The sequence below is a fragment of the Ixodes scapularis genome, unplaced genomic scaffold (assembly GCF_016920785.2).
Source record: "Ixodes scapularis isolate PalLabHiFi unplaced genomic scaffold, ASM1692078v2 PGA_scaffold13__105_contigs__length_92229423, whole genome shotgun sequence".
Classification (NCBI taxonomy): Eukaryota; Metazoa; Arthropoda; class Arachnida; order Ixodida; family Ixodidae; genus Ixodes; species Ixodes scapularis.
The window spans coordinates 90,342,697-90,369,696 of record NW_024609839.1 but is presented as its reverse complement, the minus strand read 5'-3'; the positions used below and the strand labels follow the sequence as shown (position 1 = coordinate 90,369,696).

Sequence of the window (27,000 nt, the reverse complement as noted above, 5' to 3'; positions counted from 1 at the left end):
GCCAAAAGCTTGGTGAGATCGGTCTATTGCACGCTTGTATTTTAAACGGATCACTGTATTTTTTGTTCTGAATGTTCGATTCTGGCAAGTGCTCCAAAATCAGCCATCGAAAACCGCGATACGCCGCAAAACTTTGCGCGAATGGTTTGACGTACAGAGACCCATTTGCATAAACACGGCAGAACAGGCATAAAATGCACATGGTGCAATTCTGATCATAATTTTCAGTTGGTAGGCACATGTTGCAAACTTTAAAAAAAGCGTGGATGAAAACTGCAATGCTTGACGGCCTTCTCCATGCCGTTTACAGCTGCCCCGGATCAGCCCCAGGACACAGCCGCAGAGCTGCCCCCCAAGGCGAGGGAAGCCTACTATAAGGGACATCCTCGACGTACAGAGAGCAGCCCTGACTGCACAGCAGGAGACTGCTTGTAGCGAAGCAGGACAAGTAAAGCAGTTATGCAGCCCGTCAAACGCGTTGGCAGACCTGACTGGGGGAGCAGCGGATATCTTCGAATGTCCGCGGGCGGCCACATGAGGGGCCCCTGACTGCAAGTCGCCCCGATCTCCAAGATGATGGCCCCAGTGGGCGTTGACACTCTGCTGTGCTACGCCATCTCGGTGGAGCACTCATAAGAGCAACGCTGAGGAGATCAGAGACGCCAAGGAGTCTTTGAGAGTGCCAAGATCCAGTAGAACAACAGTGAGAAGATCACGTGAGGTGTCAATTGTCAGCTTTGTGATTCAGCCGTCCAGTTCTCCCGCCTTCCTCATCCAGTCACGCTTGCGGCGCACCAGCCCACGAGGATGGAGACTATAAAAGGCAAACCTTATCACTGGAGTTTATTTTAAAGCGACAATGCCGGGGAGCGTTCCCTCATTACTGCAAGGGTCGAGTGGTTTGATGCCCAGGGAGGAGGAGTGGGGCGCCGGACCATTGGACCGTGGTCGACAAGCTTGTATCCCACCACCTACTGGCGAGAGCCCCTCGCCACGTATGTCGACCTGCAGGCTACCGAGACCAAGGGCTGCGCCCTGGTTGAGGCCGAGGAGTGCCCTGCGGTTAGGTTAGGCTAGGTTACTCGTTTAAATAGCGGGTGTTATTTTGGGGGGTGGCTTTAACAGCCGTTGTTGTAGTCGCCATTCAAAAAGACTGTGATGATTTTACTTAGGTATGCCTCTTTTCCCAGGTCATCGGTACTTGGGCCCCGGGTACCCACTGGACAACGGTGAACCAGTGGACAAAGACGACTAGATAGCCTGGCGTCACGATCACCACTACTCGAATGCAACTACCGACAAGACATCTTTGACGCCGATCACGAGGCCATCAGCGACTTTGTGAGTGACTGGGCTGACCGGCGTTCGTAGCACTCTCTCGTTGGCACGGCGGGACTCGGTTTCAAAAATTTCGTGGAAGAAAAGGCTCTTGGCCGTACACTCTATGGAGGGGGAGACAAGTCCGGACGGAAACATAGTCACGATAGCGGGTCATCACCACCCGAATTCAAGCGGCCCTATGGAAATTTAGTCGCAACTTTATCGACTGAGCCCTCTATTCCGGGACAGCCGCCGCAGACTCCTCCTCCTCCTCAGCAGACCCATGCCCAAAGGACCAAAAGACCTCGCAAGACCTCACCCAACGTCCCCAGCCCAGGAGGAGCAGGAATTGGAAGTAATACTCAGAATGAAGGAGTCGTCGTACAGCAAATTTTGCGCGTCCCCCGGGACCAAGGAGTGGTTTCCGTATACAGTGACAGTAAATTACTTACCACCTGGGGGTACGCCACCGTGTTAACACAAATATCATACTCGCGCGAAAAAATATACTATGGCTACTTCACATCAATGTCGCGCCTGCTGGCCGAATTTCCATATTTATCTAATAATATGCCAAGTACTTTTAAATCCTTGCCAACAAATACCAAAGCCATATCTTGCCGCGCAAAAATCACGCCTCATGGAATTCGGACACCTTGGAAAACTGGAACTAGCGTGGTACAACCCGTCAGCTCTGACATGTTGGTTCATGGCGTTAGTTCGGTTGGCTTAAACTTGTATCTCGATACGGGTATGGCTAAGCCAGGTACAACAGAGAATCAAATGCTAACAATGGCACCCAGCAAATTTCACACTAACAACCATTGGCTCTTAATCGAAAAATATTGGGGTGTTAGTATGGACAACCAGGGCACATTAACAAAATCCGACAGGATTCCCACATGCATGGGCGTACCTCGACACAACAATTGTTACGACTTTATTCATTGTTCCGACTTTACGCCCCATAGCAACAAGTTTATTAACACGTTTCCCTTCAAAAGTCACGTTGGCACCCCAATAAATAATTACGATTATACCTTTCAAAACGGTTGGTTGCGCACGTGCGCCCCCATCTGCAGAGATTCAAAGACGTACATTGCCGCATCTGCCAATATCATGGGAAAAGCGCTTCCAACCCTAGACTCTACGGTGACCGACAAAGACGTGCCAACGTCTACGATAACGCTGCAAAAAAACAACTCGCAGACTTCGACAGCGACTACGACAGACCAATCGAACGCGAATACAGTCACCAGGGCTTAGTGACAAATCCCAATTGTGGCAAGGCACAACCAAGCACTGGCTTTGGAATCCTGGTAGTAAGCAAAAAACTAACGACTCTCCAGGCAGCGACAATAAATTTCAAGACGTGTCGGCCTTTTTTCAGGTGGACACGGAATTGGTGCTTCACTCTAGCAACGATAGCATATCGCCAGAGAACCAACCCATTTATGTAGTCGATGGAACAGCCAAGATGCTGCCTGAAGCACGGGTTGAGTTCAACACCCCGTACTATTCGGGGCTCATCACGGCACTCTGCTAGGCGGAGCCACTCTATGACCTAATCCTTGGAAATATAAAAAGCGCCAGGGCACCAGATGACCCCAAGGAGGCAGTTGAACAACCCATCGGCAACAAGCCCGCTAAGGAGGAAGCTGTAGCAGCAGTTGTAATGCACTCACAGGCGAGGAACCAACCCCAAAAGTTCCAAACTCTCAAAGCCCCCGACGTCGCAGTACAGCCGCTGAACAGGAATTACGCGGATGAGCAGGAAGAGAACGAGTCGCTCAAGCCACGCTTCTCTCAGATTGGCAAGAAATTGATGTGCAGGGACTCCGAAGGAAAGATTGATTTCCAGTGGGAGGGTGGGCTACTCTACCGAAGCTACACCGAGAAAACCGGACGCATGGTGCGTCGGCTGGTCGTCCCAAGGTGCCATCGAGAGGCGGTATCGAAACTTGCACATGACGGAATAATGGCTGGTCATTTCGGCGAGCAAAAGGCGAAGGACCGAATTTCGGACGAATTTTTCTGGCCAGGCATCACCGCAGACGTGAAGAGATTTGTCACCTCCTGCGACATCTGCCAGACAATAATCCCAAAGGGCAGGGTAAATCGTGTGCCGCTAGGGGAGGCACCGCTCATTGAAACCCATTTAAAAGAGTGGCCATAGACATTGTGGGCCCAATCCAAGCACGGAAATCAGTGTATCCTGACCCTAATGGATTACGCAACCCGATACCCGGAGGCCGTGGCGCTGCCAAGTGTGGAGAGGGTCGCTGAAGCGCTAGTGAAAATATTCTCTCGATTTGGCCTCCCTAACAAAGTCCTAAGCAACCGGGGCACCGATTTTACTTCTGACTTGATGAAGGAGGTTGCCCAACTTCTCTTCATACGCCAGCTGCATACAATGCCGTACCACCCTACGGCAAATGGGATGGTCGAGAGATTCAATGGCACCCTGAAACTGATGTTAAAGAGAATGTGGGCCGAAAAACCGAGACTGGGACCTGGTGCTGTTGTAAGCAGTGAGAGAGTGCAGGCGAGCCGGTAATCAATCGACATCTTGTAAACCCTGAGATGGGGAACGATAAAAAAACGGACGAACACAACAAAATCTTTTTGCTCTTTGCGTACGTCCCACAGGCAAGTTTGGGCTTCTCGCCCTTTGAGCTGTTGTGTGGGTGGCATGTGAGGGGACCCCTGGCCATTTTGAAGGAACTGTGGACAAACTACCAGCTCGATGAGGAGGAGAAGACAACTTACCACCACGTTCAGTTCAGCACGAAGTTCAGCACGAATTAAGTTAATAACAATATTTTGGCACCTTAAAGGGAAGCTACGGAGCTTCTTGGAAAAAATGAGTTAGAAGTGAATTCTAGTGTATTTTTACCCCGTGAACCCGAATACCCAAACCATTTGCTGCGTAAGTATTGTTAAAAGCGAGAAAAACGCGAAAGACAGTCGCTGTCCGTGACGTCATCGACGGCTCTTTTGGCTGCCCAAGGCTAGGGGGGCGGGGCTTCAGCCCTATTTTGAAATTGCTGTTGTGGCTCTCCGGCGCGTCGCATTGAAATATAATTTTGATATCTGTTATTCTAAAGGCCAAATGAACGCAATTCAAGCGTTTTTTCTCAAATCTAGAAGTGCCCCATCTTCCCTTTAAATCATTTTAACACACATTATTTCTACTTGCTTTTATTGTAAGCTACTTGTAACATTTTGCACCCGCTTTCTTAGCAACTTGATAGAATTAATAATATTTTGTGTGCTTTATTTCTCTAGAACTGATGCATCCACCGAGCAGTCAAAGGCCAAAAGGTTCTACAAAACAAAGTTCCCGATTTCTGAGTTGAACCCGAGAGAACTTTAGACAGGTGCTCCATCTGCGGCATATCGCAGTGCACGGCTAAACTGACCTTCGTGGGGACAATAATTTGAGCGGACATCACGTGTCCCAACTCCCACGTCAGCACTTGGTGCAGTCAGCCGGTCCTCCACAAAAAGCCAATGGGGAACCTCACTGTCTGTTCTGCTATCCTGTTTTCAGGAAGTAGCCCCGCGAAGGTATAACGACTATTTTCCTTCCTTGGAATGGAGTCAGTGATGAAGTCACAGTATTTCAAAATTCAGTGATGCTGCCTGCAGTAACAGGTTTAAGGAACCTGGAACGTTTGAAACAGTAAACAGGACTGGACTTGCACATCCTCATTTTTTATAGGTCTGGTTTCATGAGCAGGCAACTGCCCTGGCTGAACTTCGAGGAAGAGAGGCCTTGCAGGAGACGGAAGGACTGATACGCCATTCTGCGGACTTTGGAACATACACTCTGCTGGAGACAACTGCTAATCATATCCTGCACAGAAGCTTGTGAAGATAGATTATAAAATAAAAAATGCTACATTTATTTTAGACTTGGGGTCTCATCGCTTATCAAAAAATCTAACTCACGAGATCCAGGTTTGAGGTTGAAGAGCAACTAAAGCTAAAGACAGTAAATGACCCTGCAAAGGACTAGACTGATTTGCAAACTTGCATGCTCTTCAATACAATAATATTAGCACTGCAAGCAGTATTCACTAAGTTTGTACTTTAGCAACCAATAAATTTGCTGCCCCTTGGCGGCAGTGAGACGGTACATACAAACCTGTTCGGCATTTTGCGGCATGCAAAGAGCTCCGTGACATGTTTGTAGATGATATGTTCTAATAACTTGCATAAGTGGGATGTGATTTAAGAAGAAAGGTCTGTAGTTCGATAATAAATCTGTTTCCAGATATAAGTTTCCAGATCCAAGAAAAAGAACTGTGGCAGTTGGTAGCATTTTTAAAAAAAAAAGACGTACAGCACTGTACATCTCTGGTGGAAGAAAATTGTTTGCATCGCGGTACATTGTAGTCAGTTTCTTGAAGTTTCAAGAAACTGAACCAACAATGTAGGTGACTGCACACCTTACATTTATTACCAAAAATGACATTGTCAAAAGACCCTGGACAGAAAGTTTTGTATAATTGGTGCAGCGGTCTGTCTTAAAATTGAACTAAAAAGGCCAGCTTTCATTTGGTATCAATTTATTTCCCTTCGAGAGCAGATTACATATAGTGTTGGTTTTTTTTAGATTTGATAGGCATAAATACACAGCCCTTAGTTTGAGCTCACATTGAGCAATTTTTTTACTAGGTTCCAGGCCTTCCTGGATCAAGGGATTGACAGCGGTTTCCCACCAACAAGGCGAAGTCAACGTATGTCCATCGACATGATAAGACTTAACTGACATTGCAGGGCACCTGTGAATACAGACGCCACTTTGTGGATCATTTTACGGGTCCAACAAGCAAGATCCGCGACTCGAGGATTTATAAGTTACCACTTGGGTCACTGAGCATCCTATTCCTACGCAGCATGGGCAAGTACCAACTTCCTGGCAATGCAGCATGCCAGTTGAGGAAGACTTTAGTCACTCCTTCTTGGGATTATGGGACATTGACTTGCCAGCAGAAGAGCTTTGACACTGTGTTGGGCTCCACAAGGGTGCTCATTCAGAATGCCTTCGGGCTACTCAAACAATGCTTTGGGCAACTGATAACCCTAGAGTTACTGACAGTGCGCCGAATGTCCAGGTTTATCGCTGCTTGCCGCGTCTTGCACCACTTGCGCATTGATGCTGGGAACACGGAGATCCGTGATGCTGAAGTGGAAGAGCTGATGCTCAGGCTGGACACCAGGGGCTCGCCCAAGGAGGACCTACCCCTGTCGGACGCCACACCCAGGGTGCTCAGACGCATCAAGTGGGACAAGCTGGTCTTTAACGAGAAGCGGGCAATATAAGCCCCGGAACTAAGAGAGGGACGAAGGTCCAAGTGGAAGCAACCGAGTGCATGCGTCTACTTGCGAGATATCATCGCCCCTGCACAGAAACCAAGCCAAGGTACCGTCCGACTTGACATCGTCTTGCGGAACTTGAGAGTCAGTAACTTCAAGATCAACAAAAAACTTTGTAAGCTTTTTTTTTTTAAGTATATTTGGTTGGTTACCAAACTTTTTTTGGTGTTCTTGAGTGTACTGAGGCGGGAAGAAGATATTAGAGTGGATTTGACAGAAGTGTCACTTTCAAGTAAATTGTTGCCCCCTCCCCCGTAAGGTTGGGTGCCGCCGCGGGGTGTTTCATTTTGTCCCTTTTGTTAGCGGTCGCGCATCCGCCACGAGCGCACCTTGGGGCAAGGCATATTGGACGCCCCCTGGGGTGGTCGCCGTGCGCAAGGAGTGTTTTCTCTCTCTTTGTACATGGGGGCGGCTGCAACTCGGCGCATATTCCGTGGCCGATCAAGTTTCGATCGAGGGGTTCGTTGTGAAGCTGCAAAGACAGCGACCACTGTCAAAGCTACCCGGCTGTCACTTCAAGACCGTTGGGAACTTGACGAATGTGCCTGTATGCGCCGTGTCGGCCATTAGACACGGGGCAGCATGTGACTCCAAAACGATTCAAACCCTTTAGCCGATCCCTTCCCGAGGGCGAGAAAGACCAACGTTTCAAAAGCTCGTGACAGGGCGGGAAGGGGCGATTTTTGCTTGCTTTGGAACGACCGTAAGGAAGTTCGACGGAGACGCAAATTTCTTCCCTTTCTTGTACATAGAAGTACAAAGTTTGTAAAGGAAATAAATGTCTCGAACATAGGAACCCTCAAAAGCCTCCATTGTGTGCCAACGCACCAAGCCGCCAGCCAAGAAGAACGACGACGAAAGTTTACTGGCGCAGTCGACAGAGCTGGCAGAAAAGTATCGATGTACGTGTCGGCAAGCTGAGAACAACGAAGGGATTGTGCACCTGAACCTTCAAGGATGGGGCACAACATGTCTCCGGACCGGGACCCTGCTGGAACAAGCTCCTGCAAATGGTGGCAGACCTCGGAGCAACTGAACCGTCAAAGGGTGCAAGCAAGTAAACGCCTGCCGACGTTGCAGCAGAACGGAAACAGAACAGCCCGGACTGGGTAAGTCGGATTTCTTAATGCATCGCTAGGAGGTCGGCAGATGAATCAGGGACGAGGGACAATAATCAGCCCGAGGGTGAACTACCGAATGAGGGAAACTTAGCGAGTCCGAAGCCGTAGCCAAGCGGCGGCTCAAGGTGGAAGGTAAGACGACTCGACCGGAGTCAAGCACGGGGTCGGGCGCGAGTCACGGCTGTCGCATGAGCTCGGTTCAAAGGTCGTAACCTGCCTCGCGACGTGGACGTGCCAGTTTGGTTCGAGGAAGCCGAAAAAATAATCTCGACGTTTGGAGTGCCCCAAAACAATCGGGTGCATTTGATTATCCCTGCGCTGTCAGACAGGGTGAGGTATCTTTACGTGAGCCTGAGCGTGGAGGAGGGCGCAGACTACGAAAAGGTGAAAGCAGCCATCCTAGAGGAACTTAGACTGACACCAGAAGAATACCTCTGGCGCCTCCAAACCGTGTCTAAAAGAAAAGACGAAGGGTGGACCCAATTCGCATCGAGGATGAGGGGTTATTTTACTTATTACCTCGAGGCGAAAGCGGCTGGCACTAAGCAGGACCTAGTTCAACGGATGGTCGCGGATCGGGTGACAAACAGACTGAGCAAGGACGGCTTGAAATATGTGATTTTGCGCAAGGGCGAGGGATGGATGAAGGCCACACGAGATAGGCAAAATTCTTCAGACGTTCGAGGAGGCTGAGGGGAAGGGTTGCCTCGCCAAGGTTGTGAAGATCATCCAGCTGCTACGAGTGCCAAAAAGACACTTGGCAAGGAACTGCCCGACTAGGAAACCAAAGCCAGGAGCCCAACCTACAGCTATGTCAAAGGGACCGCGCATCCACTCTGTAGAAGCGGGAAACGAAGCGATGCCACCCGATGACTCGGGGTCATTGGTGGCAAAGATGGAACCTGGGTCACCGCAGGGGGCCCCCGTACTTCCAGCCTGCAGCGGGTCGAGATAGACCGCACTGGCGTCCCGACGAGTGCTATCCTCAACACGGGGTGCGAGATAACCGTCGTGCGAGAAAGCATGTTGCCGACGAGCGAGGGGAATCCGTCGGGATCGATGAAGTTGATTTCGGCTTTCGGACAGGCAGAAACCGCCAAGCTTGCTCGCTTGCCGCTGCCGCTGTGCCACGACGAATCGATCGTGGACGGCACACAAGTCAACATGTCTGTCAACATGTGCATGTTGACAGACGAGCTCGACCTTGGGGTAGGCTGTCTTTTGACGGGGGAGGACCGGGAGCAACTCTTGGGAGGTGCCGGGTTGTCTCCAGCGTCTCAGTGGGAAGCTTCGGCAAAGTCGGGTGTCGGCCGAGACGGTGGCGGGGAACACGAAAAGTATGAAGTTCTCACGGCATTCATGTAAACGCCGTCCCTAGCCGCGTTTACATGAATGTGACTTAAGCGCGACTCCAATCATCTTTTGAATGAAGCAGACACGGCAACATTTACATGAATGCGCACTAAGCCCTACGCGAAGGTGGCGCCACGCCGTGACAAAGATCAAAGTTAAAGCTGCATTTCCAGCCCCGGCCGCACCACGTCACCACGTTTTCCGGTGCATCACACGTGAAAGCCTTTCGACACTTTCAACGAGCGTAAAGATTGTGCCCGCTGCCTTTGGTGCTGTGCAAGAAGTTGCGAGACGGAAGAAACCCAAGCGTTTTGGACTCTGTTGAAATATAAGTTCATGGTCCCTTTAAATCTACCACCACTACTACACCGTGTACCAAAGAGCAAATCAAATGATCAGCTAATACAGACCAAAAGTGCCTGGTCGGCCAGTCTCCTAGTATTTCGTCAGGTAGGTTAGCAATGTTTATATAGTTGGCTGGCTTTTTCTTTTTTTTTTCTTAGACTTTTTCTTTTTCAGTAAAGCTATATGGACAAGCTAGTGCAACTCGACCGGAAATCGCTATACGCATGACGCCAGATAGATGGACGGATGGATACGTCTGGAGCCTTCGAATCAGGCGGCGACTCGTGCTACCTAGCGGTGGCGCCGCTAGGTAGCGCATCCTTTGATGGACGCGCCCTCTGACATTGTCTGCGGCGAACCACTGCGTGATTTTTGACATTTTGGTAATACATTGCGTGTTTCTAAAAGATTAATTTAATTTAAAAACAGTAACTAAGGCAGTTCTCGAGCCCAAGGAACTGGCGATTATGGAGTCAAGTGTAGAATCAGTGCAATCAGGCATATCCTAAGCTGTAAAGCGAAACCAAAACAGTGGACAAGAAACATGCATTGTGTGGAGCTGCAGCCAGCCGAGGAAATTGAAGATCAGCGTTGCGGGGGTGATGCGAAATTGAGTCCAGGCGTCGACGGGACGCTTTATGAAAACCCTCTACCTCGAAGAAGAGACCCGGCTTCGATCATGGCGGGAACGACCAAGGCCAGAGACGACGGAGGGGTTGGCAAAATGCAGCGACCGTGGAAGGCGGGTGTTTTTGGAGGAAACGCCCTTTAAATCGCTGAAAGAAGCTAAAGCAGCACAATATGTCTTCACGCTGTGCGCGCAGATTGAGGCTACCCAAGAGGTGCTAACGCAGGCAGTGAAACACGAACGCGAAGAGACAGGGAATATAGAGACATAACACCGTGCAGTGCTTCAAGAGGAAATCTACGCGAGAAAACAGATGGAGGCGGAGTTGAGAGAAGCTCTGGAAGAAGAAAAAACAGCAAGAAGGAAAGCAGAGACAGAAACAATGAAAGAAAGAGACAAGAGGAAAGAAGCAGAGAAGTGCCTTGCAGATATGGAGGTGAATCGAGATACTGAAGCGCATCCGAAACAGACGTGTAGCTTAAACAAAGACGACCAGGAAGAGGTACCCGGAGCCAAAGATCCAAAACAAAGGAATGCAGCAACAACGCCACCAGTGCAGCGAGGGTCGGGGCCAAACACAGCAGGACGAAGGCAAAGAAATCTTCCCCAGAAGAGCAGCAGCTGAAACCCGCAACAGAAAGAGGTAGCGAAGGGAACCGACGAACAGATGAAGACACAAGAGAGTGTGATCCTGGTAGGCAACTCAAATATGAGGGGGCTAAAAGTACTTCTCCTGGACAGGCTCAACCGGGACCGCGGGGCACAAGGAACCACCTTGCCAGGAGCAAAAATACGGGACATAATGGAGGCTGCAGAGAACCGACGCTCCCAAACACCGGAGCACATCTTGAGGGACATCCAGGGTGGCCTCAACAGTGTTCTGAATGGAGAGGACCCAAGTGAAGCTGCAAGGAGCATGATGAAACGAGTGGAAAGGTGGCACCAGCAGTCCCCCACAAGCCGCCTCTGCATCTGCTCGGTCCCCTTCTCGAAGCAAGAGGTGTGGAGGTGGGAGCCAACATGGCTGCCGTAAGCAAAGCCCTTATCCAGGAATGCAGAAACCTGGGCCAGAGAGCGGAGTTTGTCAACACATACTGGACGCTGCGAGACCTGCCAGCCAGGGCAAGGGACGGCATCCAAGACACGCCAGAAGCAGCCCAGGCCGTTGGCGAGCAGCTGGCCAAGCAGGTAACAGCTTTTTTGGGAGGGAGCCCCTGCCGGGCCAGAGGAAACAACCCCCGACATACCGTAAAAACCCGCATACAGTCGAGCCCACTTATAACGGCCGCAGATATAACGAACGCTCGCTTAGTACGAACAAGGGTGGTGCTACCGTCAAAATATACATTGGGGCAATGGCACAGTGTCTCACATAGAACGAACTGTTGCGGCCTCACCACTCGGTTAGAGCGAACGCGAAGCTGTCGGGCCCCCGTAGTTGACCGAGCCGGCGGTGCTTAACGCGGTTTCGCTCGACTGCGAACCCGCGGCAGACGAACTTCGCCCACGGAGCGTGTCCCGGACGCTCCTTTGCGGAGAAAATAAAGAAAAAAAGAAAAAGCGCGTTGAAAAATGAAAACGAAAAAGCGCGCGCGCGCGGTAACGAAAGAGAAAGTGGCGCCGCCCGCGTCGTCGGGATGCATCCACGTGATCTGCGTCGACCAATCCGGAAAGTTCGGCGCCTGCTCTACCCGCTTTACCGGCCCAAACCGGTTCTCCATTCGTTGCTGCTCCGTTGCCACCCCGGACCGCGGATATTGAGCTGTCGATTCTTTCTAAGCGATGGCACTGCGTTGACATCGTTGCCGCATTCGTGCTCTTCCCAGATCGGGGATTTGAAGGTTGCCTCAACGCGCGAGTCCAAGGGCTTGACTTGCGCCTGGTGCGATGGCGGACTGTATGCCGACCTCTTCAGGTGCTAAAAGGAAAGCAGTCGACATTGCAACGAAGATGGCCATTGTTAATGAACTTGCTCAAGGTGCAAAAAACGGCGATTTGGTCAAGAAGTACGGACTGTCGAAATCGACCATTTCGACCATTGCTAAGGACAAGGAAAAGATTCTTGGTGCTACCGTGAATGCCAACCCGACAAGAAAGCGCCTTCGGAAGGCGACCTACGCGGACGTTGAGGACGCACTGCTGAAGTGGTTCGCTGACGCCCGGTCTCGCAACGTTCCGATCAGTGGACCGCTGATGCTCTCCAAGGCTAACGACTTCGCCTTCCTTTTGGACTTTCCCGATTTCAGCCCAGGCAATGGATGGCTCCACCGGTTTAAGGCTCGCCACGGAATTGTTTTCAAGGCGGTCGTCGGCGAGGCCGCGTCTGTAAACAACGAGGACGTCGATGCATGGCTTTTCGACAACCTCCCAACAATTGCGAGCTATGCTCCACGGGACGTTTACAATGCCGACGAGACTGCGTTGTTTTATCAGATGTTGCCATCTAAAACGCATGCCTTGAAAGGCGACAAGTGCACGGGAGGTAAGAACAGCAAGTTGCGGATAACCGTTCTTCTCTGTGCCAATATGGACGGCAGTGACCGGCGGCTACCTTTTGTTATTGGCAAGTCACGTAAGCCGCGATGCTTTGGAAGCTACGTGCTCGTACGCTACAGGAACAATACGAAAGCCTGGATGAGCCGCGACTTATTCGCCGAGTGGCTTGTCGAGTTTGACCGCGACATGGCACGAAAAAACAGGAAGGTCCTGCTCGTGCTGGATAACTGTGCGGCGCACCATGTGCAGCTTTCCTTGAGTGCGGTGACAGTACTCTTCTTGCTTCCCAATGCAACCTGCAAAATTCAGCCCCTGGATATGGGCATTATTCATGCGTTCAAGGTGCAGTGATGGAAGTGCCATTTGATCTTTTGGAGCAGGCCTTGTAGCAGGCAAAATGCTGTTTTGGAGCAGGCAGTGGCCCTTTTGGAGCAGGGTCCGGCATATGTTGGCATATTACTTGAAAATGAAATAATGCTGCACTGATATATAAAGCCCATCTCTATTATTGGAACACAGCGCCTGTCGCCTTTTTAAGACAAGATATAGAAGATTCAACAAAGTAAACACAAGAAAAACATTTTTTTAAATAAAGTTTATCTGCTTGTCAGATAAAAAAAATACAATTAAATATGTCACACTGTGTTCTGATGGTACAGTATATTTAGTTTTATCAGCCTGCGCTTCTTTTAAGGTATCTGCAGCAGCATCTAACGACCCTCACTGTTGTGGAATGTTCTATACTCTTTTTCACCCCAACTTGTGCACCGGAGGCTCCACCTCTACAGGCCGCGCATTGGCCAGTCACCGTCGCACCACCACGAAGCGCTCCTCCGCCATTTTTGAATCAAATATAAACAAAAAGGTGTCTACAAAGAAAAAGTTCTATACGAGCGTCGTAATCGTGATAATCCAATCATCTTAAATAGGGCTTATTATGTAGCACGTTTTGAGCTATAATTTTTCATATGTCCAAATTTATTGGTGTGATTCTTTTTAAAATACGAATCGCACGCAGTCGCTGTGTGGTGACTGAGGCCCTACTGCCTGCGTTCGTTTGTTCACGGAAGAGTGAGTCGTTCACAAACAGAATTGCTTTCTTAATAAATACAGCACTCCCGACTTGGCTAACATCTTCTCTCAAATAAAACAATTGTACCGTCAAACTGTCCACTTAAACGGCGCAAGACTTGCAGCCTGAGTGTCTATTTCTTTACTTCTGTTGAATTTACGAACGCGTCCGGTTAACTCGGTGACGTCATGTTGTTGTTGTAGTCGGGGAATCGAATGCTCGACGCGCTCGGCCCGATTGCGTTCTTCTTCTGCGTGTTCAGATATTTTTTACAACTTTATCGTTCTGTTTTATTATTCAGCGTATTTCCTTTGTGGATATCGTTGAGGTAGTGTCCATGGCTCCATCTCCACCGCCGTCGAGACGTAAGCCAGCCGCCACGACACCTATAAATTTGTGGAAGAAGCATCGGCAAGGACGCAAGCTCTCGAGCGATTGCAAGCAGATGGTTCTTTCCGTGTACGCCAAGCTGCGAGAACAATACCCGGACAGGTTGAGGAACGACTTATACCAGCTGACGTCTGAGTATACTGGCGTCGGAGCACGGACAGTTGTTGCCATAAAGAAGGAAGCCATCACGAATTCCGGGCTCCTTCGAACTCCAACTGGTAAGCGCCCAAAGTCGGTTGGCACCCGTCGTCGCCTGGTCCAGTACGACTCTTTTGTGCTGTCTGCGTTGCGGTCCTGCGTGCACGGCTTCTTTCGAAGGAACGAAACCCCGACCGTCACGAAGATACGCGAAGCCCTCATTGAAGCGCTGAAGGATGATGAGGTCGCCGTGGAACCGAGTCCATCGACTGTGTACCGTCTTTTGCATGACATTGGGTTCGAGCTGCAGAAGAGGAGTCGCAACTCTCTTCTCATTGAGAAGGACGACATCCTTGTGTGGCGTGCGAAGTACCTCCGCTCAATCCTGAAGTTTCGAGCAGAGGGTAAGGCGATCTATTATCTCGACGAAACGTGGGTCAACGCCGGACACACCGTCAACAAGATCTGGGTCGACACGACGGTGCGTTCTGCCAGAGACGCAGGAAATCGCGGCCTCAGCACCGGTCTCAAAAATCCATCTGGCAAAGGCAGCAGACTGATTGTCACTCACGTTGGGGGTGACCAAGGCTTTGTGGAAGGTTGCCTCGACATTTTTCATGGAGTGAAGTCGGGCGATTACCACGACGAGATGGATGGCAACAGGTTTGAACATTGGTTTGACTTGTTCCTGACCAAGGTAGAGCCAGGAAGCGTTATTGTAATGGATAACGCTTCCTACCACTCAAGACGTGTGGAGTGTGTCCCCACGAAATCTTCAACCAAGAGTGTCATCCAAGAATGGCTAAGCTCAAAGGGAATTGACTGGGACAAAGACATGCTCAAGGTGGAACTAATTTCTTTAGTCTCCCAAGTGCGACACAAGTTCCTCAGCTACCGAGTGGACACACGTGCTGAAACTGTTGGGTGCACGGTTCTTAGGCTGCCCCCTTATCATTGTGAGCTGAATCCCATTGAGCTTATCTGGGGGCAAGTGAAGAATGAGGTTGCACGAAGCAACTCGTCTTTCAAACTAAAAGATGTGAAGGTGCTTCTAGAGCAGGCAATCAAGAATGTCACGAAAGACAACTGGACCGCTGCTATACAGCATGTTAAGAAGATGGAAAAGCAGTTCTGGGAGAATGACAGCCTGTCGGACAGAGAGGTTGCACCAATCATCATCGAAATCAATGCCGGAGATGTCAGCGACGACTCCTATGAAGATGAAAGCTGCGATGAAGTTGTCTCTGGATCAGGCCAGCCACACATTCCAGGTGTGGAGCCACTTAATATGTAAGCAGTGTGGCAAAGTATTTCTTCCATTGTGCTCTCCGGGAACTGCTGGAGGCCCACGTGAAGCCTTCTCTGCGTATAAGGCGGCCTGCCTGTGTGGGCTGACTCCCGAGATCTGGTATGCAACCCTGCCTCTCCGAAAACGGCTGCAGCAACACGACGAGGCGGCTTCGGAAGCCCACTTGAAGCGTTCTCTGAAAACAAGGCGGCCTGCCTGTATGGGCTGACACTCGACATCTGGTATGCAACCCTGCCTCTCCGAGAACTGCTGCAGCAACACGACGAGGTGGCTTCGGAGGCCCACTTGAAGAGTTCTCCGAAAACAAGGCGGCCTGCCTGTGTTGGCTGACTCTCGACATCTGGTATGCAACCCTGCCTCTCCGAGAACGGCTGCAGCAACACGACGAGGCGGCTTCGGAAGCCTACGTGAAGCCTTCACTGAAAACAAGGCGGCCTGCCTGTGTGGGCTGACTCTCAACATCTGGTATGCAACCCTGCCTCTCCGAGAACTGCTGCAGCAACACGACGAGGCGGCTTCGGAGGCCCACTTGAAGAGTTCTCCGAAAACAAAGCGGCCTGCCTGTGTTGGCTGACTCTCGACATCTGGTATGCAACCCTGCCTCTCCGAGAACGGCTGCAGCAACACGACGAGGCGGCTTCGGAGGCCCACTTGAAGAGTTCTCTGAAAGCAAGGCGGCCTGCCTGTGTGGGCTGACTCTCAACATCTGGTATGCAACCCTGCCTCTCCGAGAACTGCTGCAGCAACACGACGAGGCGGCTTCGGAGGCCCACTTGAAGAGTTCTCCGAAAACAAGGCGGCCTGCCTGTGTTGGCTGACTCTCGACATCTGGTATGCAACCCTGCCTCTCCGAGAACTGCTGCAGCAACACGACGAGGCGGCTTCGGAGGCCCACCTGAAGAGTTCTCTGAAAGCAAGGCGGCCTGCCTGTGTGGGCTGACTCTCGACATCTGGTATGCAACCCTGCCTCTCCGAGAGCGGCTGCAGCAACACGACGAGGCGGCTTCGGAAGCCTACGTGAAGCCTTCTCTGAAAGCAAGGCGGCCTGCCTGTGTGGGCTGACTCTCGACATCTGGTATGCAACCCTGCCTCTCCGAGAACTGCTGCAGCAACACGACGAGGCGGCTTCGGAGGCCCACTTGAAGCGTTCTCTGAAAACAAGGCGGCCTGCCTGTGTTGGCTGACTCTCGACATCTGGTATGCAACCCTGCCTCTCCGAGAGCGGCTGCAGCAACACGACGAGGCGGCTTCGGAAGCCTACGTGAAGCCTTCTCTGAAAGCAAGGCGGCCTGCCTGTGTGGGCTGACTCTCGACATCTGGTATGCAACCCTGCCTCTCCGAGAGCGGCTGCAGCAACACGACGAGGCGGCTTCGGAAGCCTACGTGAAACCTTCTCTGAAAGCAAGGCGGCCTGCCTGTGTGGGCTGACTCTCGACATCTGGTATGCAACCCTGCCTCTCCGAGAACGGCTGCAGCAACACGACGAGGCTGCTTCGGAAGCCTATGTGAAGCCTTCTCTGAAAGCAAGGCGGCCTGTCTGTGTGGGCTGACTCTCGACATCTGGTATGCAACCCTGCCTCTCCGAGAGCGGCTGCAGCAACACGACGAGGCGGCTTCGGAAGCCTACGTGAAGCCTTCTCTGAAAGCAAGGCGGCCTGCCTGTGTGGGCTGACTCTCGACATCTGGTATGCAACCCTGCCTCTCCGAGAACGGCTGCAGCAACACGACAAGGCGGCTTCGGAAGCCTACGTGAAGCCTTCTCTGAAAGCAAGGCGGCCTGCCTGTGTGGGCTGACTCTCGACATCTGGTATGCAACCCTGCCTCTCCGAGAACGGCTGCAGCAACACGACGAGGCGACTTCGGAAGCCTACGTGAAGCCTTCTCTGAAAGCAAGGCGGCCTGCCTGTGTGGGCTGACTCTCGACATCTGCTGTGCAACCCTGCCTCTCCGAGAACGGCTGCAGCAACACGACGAGGCGGCTTCGGAGGCCCACTTGAAGAGTTCTCTGAAAACAAGGCGGCCTGCCTGTGTGGGCTGACTCTCGACATCTGTATGCAACCCTGCCTCTCCGAGAGCGGCTGCAGCAACACGACGAGGCGGCTTCGGAAGCCTACGTGAAGCCTTTTCTGAAAGCAAGGCGGCCTGCCTGTGTGGGCTGACTCTCGACATCTGGTATGCAACCTTGCTTCTCCAAGAGCGGCTGCAGCAACACGACGAGGCGGCTTCGGAAGCCTACGTGAAGCCTTCTCTGAAAGCAAGGCGGCCTGCCTGTGTGGGCTGACTCTCGACATCTGGTATGCAACCCTGCCTCTCCGAGAACGGCTGCAGCAACACGACGAGGCGGCTTCGGAGGCCCACTTGAAGAGTTCTCTGAAAGCAAGGCGGCCTGCCTGTGTGGGCTGACTCTCGACATCTGGTATGCAACCCTGCCTCTCCGAGAGCGGCTGCAGCAACACGACGAGGCGGCTTCGGAAGCCTACGTGAAACCTTCTCTGAAAGCAAGGCGGCCTGCCTGTGTGGGCTGACTCTCGACATCTGGTATGCAACCCTGCCTCTCCGAAAACGGCTGCAGCAACACGACGAGGCTGCTTCGGAAGCCTATGTGAAGCCTTCTCTGAAAGCAAGGCGGCCTGTCTGTGTGGGCTGACTCTCGACATCTGGTATGCAACCCTGCCTCTCCGAGAGCGGCTGCAGCAACACGACGAGGCGGCTTCGGAAGCCTACGTGAAGCCTTCTCTGAAAGCAAGGCGGCCTGCCTGTGTGGGCTGACTCTCGACATCTGGTATGCAACCCTGCCTCTCCGAGAACGGCTGCAGCAACACGACGAGGCGGCTTCGGAAGCCTACGTGAAGCCTTCTCTGAAAGCAAGGCGGCCTGCCTGTGTGGGCTGACTCTCGACATCTGGTATGCAACCCTGCCTCTCCGAGAACGGCTGCAGCAACACGACGAGGCGGCTTCGGAAGCCTACGTGAAGCCTTCTCTGAAAGCAAGGCGGCCTGCCTGTGTGGGCTGACTCTCGACATCTGGTGTGCAACCCTGCCTCTCCGAGAACGGCTGCAGCAACACGACGAGGCGGCTTCGGAGGCCCACTTGAAGAGTTCTCTGAAAACAAGGCGGCCTGCCTGTGTGGGCTGACTCTCGACATCTGTATGCAACCCTGCCTCTCCGAGAACGGCTGCAGCAACACGACGAGGCGGCTTCGGAGGCCCACTTGAAGAGTTCTCTGAAAACAAGGCGGCCTGCCTGTGTTGGCTGACTCTCGACATCTGGTATGCAACCCTGCCTCTCCGAGAGCGGCTGCAGCAACACGACGAGGCGGCTTCGGAAGCCTACGTGAAGCCTTTTCTGAAAGCAAGGCGGCCTGCCTGTGTGGGCTGACTCTCGACATCTGGTATGCAACCTTGCTTCTCCGAGAGCGGCTGCAGCAACACGACGAGGCGGCTTCGGAAGCCTACGTGAAGCCTTCTCTGAAAGCAAGGCGGCCTGCCTGTGTGGGCTGACTCTCGACATCTGGTATGCAACCCTGCCTCTCCGAGAACGGCTGCAGCAACACGACGAGGCGGCTTCGGAGGCCCACTTGAAGAGTTCTCCAAAAACAAGGCGGCCTGCCTGTGTGGGCTGACTCTCGACATCTGTATGCAACCCTGCCTCTCCGAGAACGGCTGCAGCAACACGACGAGACGGCTTCGGAAGCCTACATGAAGCCTTCTCTGAAAGCAAGGCGGCCTGCCTGTGTGGGCTGACTCTCAACATCTGGTATGCAACCCTGCCTCTCCGAGAACTGCTGCAGCAACACGACGAGGCGGCTTCGGAGGCCCACTTGAAGAGTTCTCCGAAAACAAGGCGGCCTGCCTGTGTTGGCTGACTCTCGACATCTGGTATGCAACCCTGCCTCTCCGAGAACTGCTGCAGCAACACGACGAGGCGGCTTCGGAGGCCCACCTGAAGAGTTCTCTGAAAGCAAGGCGGCCTGCCTGTGTGGGCTGACTCTCGACATCTGGTATGCAACCCTGCCTCTCCGAGAGCGGCTGCAGCAACACGACGAGGCGGCTTCGGAAGCCTACGTGAAGCCTTCTCTGAAAGCAAGGCGGCCTGCCTGTGTGGGCTGACTCTCGACATCTGGTATGCAACCCTGCCTCTCCGAGAACTGCTGCAGCAACACGACGAGGCGGCTTCGGAGGCCCACTTGAAGCGTTCTCTGAAAACAAGGCGGCCTGCCTGTGTTGGCTGACTCTCGACATCTGGTATGCAACCCTGCCTCTCCGAGAGCGGCTGCAGCAACACGACGAGGCGGCTTCGGAAGCCTACGTGAAGCCTTCTCTGAAAGCAAGGCGGCCTGCCTGTGTGGGCTGACTCTCGACATCTGGTATGCAACCCTGCCTCTCCGAGAGCGGCTGCAGCAACACGACGAGGCGGCTTCGGAAGCCTACGTGAAACCTTCTCTGAAAGCAAGGCGGCCTGCCTGTGTGGGCTGACTCTCGACATCTGGTATGCAACCCTGCCTCTCCGAGAACGGCTGCAGCAACACGACGAGGCTGCTTCGGAAGCCTATGTGAAGCCTTCTCTGAAAGCAAGGCGGCCTGTCTGTGTGGGCTGACTCTCGACATCTGGTATGCAACCCTGCCTCTCCGAGAGCGGCTGCAGCAACACGACGAGGCGGCTTCGGAAGCCTACGTGAAGCCTTCTCTGAAAGCAAGGCGGCCTGCCTGTGTGGGCTGACTCTCGACATCTGGTATGCAACCCTGCCTCTCCGAGAACGGCTGCAGCAACACGACAAGGCGGCTTCGGAAGCCTACGTGAAGCCTTCTCTGAAAGCAAGGCGGCCTGCCTGTGTGGGCTGACTCTCGACATCTGGTATGCAACCCTGCCTCTCCGAGAACGGCTGCAGCAACACGACGAGGCGGCTTCGGAAGCCTACGTGAAGCCTTCTCTGAAAGCAAGGCGGCCTGCCTGTGTGGGCTGACTCTCGACATCTGCTGTGCAACCCTGCCTCTCCGAGAACGGCTGCAGCAACACGACGAGGCGGCTTCGGAGGCCCACTTGAAGAGTTCTCTGAAAACAAGGCGGCCTGCCTGTGTGGGCTGACTCTCGACATCTGTATGCAACCCTGCCTCTCCGAGAGCGGCTGCAGCAACACGACGAGGCGGCTTCGGAAGCCTACGTGAAGCCTTTTCTGAAAGCAAGGCGGCCTGCCTGTGTGGGCTGACTCTCGACATCTGGTATGCAACCTTGCTTCTCCAAGAGCGGCTGCAGCAACACGACGAGGCGGCTTCGGAAGCCTACGTGAAGCCTTCTCTGAAAGCAAGGCGGCCTGCCTGTGTGGGCTGACTCTCGACATCTGGTATGCAACCCTGCCTCTCCGAGAACGGCTGCAGCAACACGACGAGGCGGCTTCGGAGGCCCACTTGAAGAGTTCTCTGAAAGCAAGGCGGCCTGCCTGTGTGGGCTGACTCTCGACATCTGGTATGCAACCCTGCCTCTCCGAGAGCGGCTGCAGCAACACGACGAGGCGGCTTCGGAAGACTACGTGAAACCTTCTCTGAAAGCAAGGCGGCCTGCCTGTGTGGGCTGACTCTCGACATCTGGTATGCAACCCTGCCTCTCCGAGAACGGCTGCAGCAACACGACGAGGCTGCTTCGGAAGCCTATGTGAAGCCTTCTCTGAAAGCAAGGCGGCCTGTCTGTGTGGGCTGACTCTCGACATCTGGTATGCAACCCTGCCTCTCCGAGAGCGGCTGCAGCAACACGACGAGGCGGCTTCGGAAGCCTACGTGAAGCCTTCTCTGAAAGCAAGGCGGCCTGCCTGTGTGGGCTGACTCTCGACATCTGGTATGCAACCCTGCCTCTCCGAGAACGGCTGCAGCAACACGACGAGGCGGCTTCGGAAGCCTACGTGAAGCCTTCTCTGAAAGCAAGGCGGCCTGCCTGTGTGGGCTGACTCTCGACATCTGGTATGCAACCCTGCCTCTCCGAGAACGGCTGCAGCAACACGACGAGGCGGCTTCGGAAGCCTACGTGAAGCCTTCTCTGAAAGCAAGGCGGCCTGCCTGTGTGGGCTGACTCTCGACATCTGGTGTGCAACCCTGCCTCTCCGAGAACGGCTGCAGCAACACGACGAGGCGGCTTCGGAGGCCCACTTGAAGAGTTCTCTGAAAACAAGGCGGCCTGCCTGTGTGGGCTGACTCTCGACATCTGTATGCAACCCTGCCTCTCCGAGAACGGCTGCAGCAACACGACGAGGCGGCTTCGGAGGCCCACTTGAAGAGTTCTCTGAAAACAAGGCGGCCTGCCTGTGTTGGCTGACTCTCGACATCTGGTATGCAACCCTGCCTCTCCGAGAGCGGCTGCAGCAACACTACGAGGCGGCTTCGGAAGCCTACGTGAAGCCTTTTCTGAAAGCAAGGCGGCCTGCCTGTGTGGGCTGACTCTCGACATCTGGTATGCAACCTTGCTTCTCCGAGAGCGGCTGCAGCAACACGACGAGGCGGCTTCGGAAGCCTACGTGAAGCCTTCTCTGAAAGCAAGGCGGCCTGCCTGTGTGGGCTGACTCTCGACATCTGGTATGCAACCCTGCCTCTCCGAGAACGGCTGCAGCAACACGACGAGGCGGCTTCGGAGGCCCACTTGAAGAGTTCTCCAAAAACAAGGCGGCCTGCCTGTGTGGGCTGACTCTCGACATCTGTATGCAACCCTGCCTCTCCGAGAACGGCTGCAGCAACACGACGAGACGGCTTCGGAAGCCTACATGAAGCCTTCTCTGAAAGCAAGGCAGCCTGCCTGTGTGGGCTGACTCTCGACATCCGGTATGCAACCCTGCCTCTCCGAGAGCGGCTGCAGCAACACGACGAGGCGGCTTCGGAAGCCTATGTGAAGCCTTCTCTGAAAGCAAGGCGGCCTGTCTGTGTGGGCTGACTCTCGACATCTGTATGCAACCCTGCCTCTCCGAGAACGGCTGCAGCAACACGACGAGACGGCTTCGGAAGCCTACGTGAAGCCTTCTCTGAAAGCAAGGCGGCCTGTCTGTGTGGGCTGACTCTCGACATCTGGTGTGCAACCCTGCCTCTCCGAGAACGGCTGCAGCAACACGACGAGGCAGCTTCGGAGGCCCACTTGAAGAGTTCTCCAAAAACAAGGCGGCCTGCCTGTGTGGGCTGACTCTCGACATCTGTATGCAACCCTGCCTCTCCGAGAACGGCTGCAGCAACACGACGAGACGGCTTCGGAAGCCTACGTGAAGCCTTCTCTGAAAGCAAGGCGGCCTGTCTGTGTGGGCTGACTCCCGACATCTGGTATGCAACCCTGCCTCTCCGAGAACGGCTGCAGCAACACGACGAGGCGGCTTCGGAAGCCTACGTGAAGCCTTCTCTGAAAGCAAGGCGGCCTTGTCTGTGTGGGCTGACTCCCGACATCTGGTATGCAACCCTGCCTCTCCGAGAACGGCGGCAGCAACACGACGAGGCGGCTTCGGAAGCCTACGTGAAGCCTTCTCTGAAAGCAAGGCGGCCTTGTCTGTGTGGGCTGACTCCCGACATCTGGTATGCAACCCTGCCTCTCCGAGAACGGCTGCAGCAACACGACGAGGCGGCTTCGGAAGCCTACGTGAAGCGTTCTCTGAAAACAAGGCGGCCTGCCTGTGTGGACTAACTCTCGTCATCTTGATTGAAGCCCTGCCACTTCAAGAACTGTTGCAGCAACACGACGAGTCGGCTCCGTTATGTTGCACAGAAATATTAAACACCGAGCCATGTTCAAGACGTCGTTCCATTCCCTTCTCGTCTCCCAGGCTAATATTGCGGGATTTAGCATGTCTTCAGCTTACACCGGCTTGTGTGCACGCATCTGCTAGTTCCTCTTAGATTGAATCTTTATTTAGGCAACAACATACAAACAGTCGTTGCCCAAGAGCTGACACAAAAGGCAAACAGAATTGCCTCACGAGGCGCCGCCCCCCCCCTCCCCCCCGCTCCCCCTCCCAATCACAAACATCATACACACTTGTCGTACACAATATAACAGCATAATAAGGGTACAGCAAAGGTTACAGAATAGACTTGCACAGCAGAATTCAATTTTAGAACACCCCTGGCCCCGAACACGCCAGAAATGCAGTTCGTTGAATGCAGAGTACACAGGAAGTGCCCGAGGTCTAATTGAACAGTGCAGGTCTACAGAATTTGCTTGTGTTACCAGTTTTTGGCTCATGAGCTTACATCACATTGTAAACCTAGGACACAGGACAAACACGAAAGGGCCTTTTAGTGTTTGTCCTGTGTTCATCCTAGGGATGTACAAAATACGAACTTCAAGAAGGTTATGAGTCGCAAAGATGCAGGGCTGTGGCACTGCAAACAAAAGCTGCCACAAGTACATTCGCTATACACAAATGCATGCTGGTGCTGTCCCAGAAATATTTTATAGTGATTCAAAGGATTAGACCTGCAATGAAGTGACATAGTTCCGTACTAAAATAAGTGGATGTGGGGCGGTCAGTTATAGTGCCCAGATGTAGTACAGCTGCATCTGTTTTCTCGAAGGTAAGAGAACTGGGAACAAACAATGCAAGCATTGTAACAGGAAACTGTTTTGGGCAGTACAGTACAATACCGAAATTGTTCGTTTTAGGGGGTTTTACCATGGGGGAGGGGGGAAAGAGAACAACCAATGCTGTCTATATCCACCATTTGATCATACAATTTTTTGACTTCGAATGCTACATGTCATCGCAGCAAAAAAGCAGGGGCTAGAGGAGCTGTGGACAGTGGCCTGCAATGAACACAGAACATGAACCAGAGCTACTATGAATGTGGTATGCTCCTTGTTACCAACAATAAACCTTGTAGATATACTTGCAGTTTTCTTGTTGACTGATTATATTACTATAACTGCTCATATTAAACCAACAATATTGTATAACTGCTCATATTAGACCACAATTCTCACCACTCCACATTCCCAGCTTTGATGCAGTCGACTTCAGCTGCAGAAAACACGTTTTACACTATTTTGAGAATCTGCTGAGTAATCCGCCTGTTACAGCAATCTGGCACTTTACCAGTCATTTCCAAATGCTGTCGGACATCTCGCATATGCCTATCGCGGTGCAGCAGAGAGCCGTTCGCGGGCGTGGTATTTGATGCTGGAGAGACTGAAATCGCAAGCTACCAGTTCAAGAAGCAAACAATATAAACTTTTTCAACAAAACCGCGACCGTAACGTAAGGGCATGTCACATACCAGGCAACATAAAAAGCGCGAATGTTGCGCGGCAGCGAAGTTGCAAACGCGGTCCGCATGCCCGATTGAAAGCGATGGCGACGAAGCGCGACGATAGCTGCAAATCATGTTTTCTATGCATCACATTTCCTTGCAACTGTTGAGATGCCGGCCAGTGCGGTTTGATAGCACAGACTCCCGCTCTTTCGCGAGCGACCTGAGCGACCGCTACGAATACGCACGCCACAAACCTGCTTGCAACCCGCTGGCTGAATCAACTGTCAACATGCACTCTGACTCCTCCCAGTGGGAGTGCGGGTGAGGACACCCGGCACTCTGGTTGGTTGGCGCACTGATACAATTCTCTTTGAGGAGAATTCGCCGGTGCACAAGTTGAGGTGAAAAAGAGTATAGTTCAGATTAGAGTTGTCTTTCGGGCAGCAGCTTCAAATATTGCGGTATCTGATATTCGCTTCAAAAATTCCGATTCATTTTCGATGTGCTGGCGAAGTCACGATCGGACCACGGCGAGTTAACCCATTGAGTGCGCTCCTTGGCATGCACGAACGCGCTGCAGAGAAGCGACACCCTCGGGGCAGACACCGCAGTCGCGCAAGTCGCGCAGTGCTTTGTGCTCCGAAAAGGACAATGAGGCTTTACCAGCACTACATCCAGAGTTTGGTGCAACTAAACTATACTTCGTTTCAGCTTCGGTGTGAGCGCAGCCGAAGCTACAAGCGCGCGCATGGAGCCCGTAACGCTGCCCACACTGCACGTGCCCACGCACGAGTCAGGAATGCACAGAGCATTGGGCTCGCGCTAGCTTTGACTTCGCTGGTAGCTAGCGCAAGGGGACAGGGCGGGCCTAGGGTGCCTTCATGTGCGCTTTGCTTAGGGTTACAGTGTTCTAGAGAGGGTTGTAGTGGCAAGAGCGGCGGCTGCTTTGTGAAGATTTTGCGCGTAGACGACACCATGGCGCTGCTGTTCTGTGCCCTAGGAGCGCGCCCCCGTCAGCCCCATCATCAGCGCTGTTCGGCGCTTACTACTGTGGTTTGACTGGAGCTTTTCGCGGTGTGAAACAACTGCTAATGTAGTTCTGTATACTCCGTTTCACCTTACGTTGTACCGCAGCGAAGGCTGGAAGCGCGAGCTCATAACGTTGACAGCTGCCCTTACTGCACGAGAGCTTGTGCCGCCGAGATCTGCCCCAGAGCAAGGGGCTCGTGCTTATAGCATTTCCTGCGGTACACCATAAAAATCCTAGTTCAGCCTTTGGACTAATGCCTCTAGAGTGTGTGCTATCCTCTACTTGAAATATTTGCGTGTTTTGAGGAAGAGTATTTAATTAATATCGACTCCCCCCCCCCCAGTACTGACAGATCGTTCAGCAACACTATCACTTGGGCTGCAGGCTTAATAGCGGCGAAAGAAGTTCTACGGTGCTACATTTTGGAGAAGCGTACCGCGTCTCCCTCGTCGTCTTCTTCGTTCATCGCACACGTGCCATTAATTCTCCTAGGGCACAGAACTCCAGCGCCACGCGCGGTATCTACGTCGACCGTCTTCACGCGCTTCATTGTAAGCGGGCGCCGCTCTTGCCACTACACCCTCTAGAACACTGTACTTAGGGTGGAGACATCCGGCCATTTTGACCCACACTTTTATTTTCATTTTTTGTTCAGAAGCGCGTGAAAGAGCGTGCCCCTGCACGCGTTTGTGGCGCTGACTGTGCTATGGCGACATTTTGTCCCACGTTGATTTCTTTGTATTTTTCCCGTGAGCGCGTGCTGTCGGCATCGGGTATAACAATGGTTGGCATCACCCTAAACAGAAGGACATTGAGGCACCCTAGGCGGGCCAACATTGAAAACATCCACAAGCTCGGCCTTTTTTTTTTTAATAGGCTGCTCAGTGGGATGGTTTTTCGCTTAGCCTCTGCGGCTTTGGTCTCAGATGTTGCTAACGTTGTTCCTTTCAATGATGATGATGATAATGCGCCCTCGCAGTTTCGGTTTGCGTAACAGTTGCGGCGCGGAAAATACCGCGGAACCGCCACGCGCTCCGATAAGACTTCGATTTTTATTTTTTATTGCTACATCTCATCTCGGCGCAGGCATGGCGAAATTCTTCGGTAAAATGACAATTTGGCGCTACATGTAGCAGGATTGCGTCCTTGGCGCAATTTGGCGCAATTGGCGCAGCACTTCCATCACTGAAGGTATGCTACCGGC

At 52.8% G+C, this 27,000-nt stretch overlaps 2 protein-coding genes and 1 pseudogene across 2 annotated transcripts; all 3 read left to right on the top strand.

Annotated features, from left to right (window-relative positions):
- Positions 1-1,890: 1,890 nt before the first annotated feature.
- On the top strand, positions 1,891-2,866 carry LOC120846962 (annotated as a pseudogene).
- Positions 2,867-2,995: 129 nt separating this feature from the next.
- Positions 2,996-4,128, top strand: LOC120846961. Its single transcript, XM_040218873.1, has 3 exons — positions 2,996-3,433; positions 3,572-3,844; positions 3,970-4,128. Exons 1-3 carry the CDS (start codon positions 2,996-2,998, stop codon positions 4,126-4,128), a joined length of 870 nt encoding a protein of 289 aa, XP_040074807.1.
- Positions 4,129-11,172: 7,044 nt separating this feature from the next.
- On the top strand, positions 11,173-15,542 carry LOC120846958. The gene is made up of 2 exons (XM_040218869.1): positions 11,173-11,340; positions 14,592-15,542. The coding sequence occupies exons 1-2, from the start codon at positions 11,173-11,175 to the stop codon at positions 15,540-15,542; spliced, it is 1,119 nt and encodes a 372-aa protein (XP_040074803.1).
- Positions 15,543-27,000: the final 11,458 nt, after the last annotated feature.

What these genes read in the sequence shown, in the direction of transcription:
- LOC120846961 (XM_040218873.1), top strand. Translation starts at nt 2,996, where the DNA reads ATGCACTCACAGGCGAGGAACCAACCCCAAAAGTTCCAAACTCTCAAA. An exon ending in CAATAATCCCAAAGGGCAGG is followed by an intron (nt 3,434 to 3,571) that starts GTAAATCGTGTG and finishes CGATACCCGGAG; the next exon opens with GCCGTGGCGCTGCCAAGTGT. An exon ending in GACTGGGACCTGGTGCTGTT is followed by an intron (nt 3,845 to 3,969) that starts GTAAGCAGTGAG and finishes TACGTCCCACAG; the next exon opens with GCAAGTTTGGGCTTCTCGCC.
- LOC120846958 (XM_040218869.1), top strand. Translation starts at nt 11,173, where the DNA reads ATGGCTGCCGTAAGCAAAGCCCTTATCCAGGAATGCAGAAACCTGGGC. An exon ending in GCGAGCAGCTGGCCAAGCAG is followed by an intron (nt 11,341 to 14,591) that starts GTAACAGCTTTT and finishes CTCATTGAGAAG; the next exon opens with GACGACATCCTTGTGTGGCG.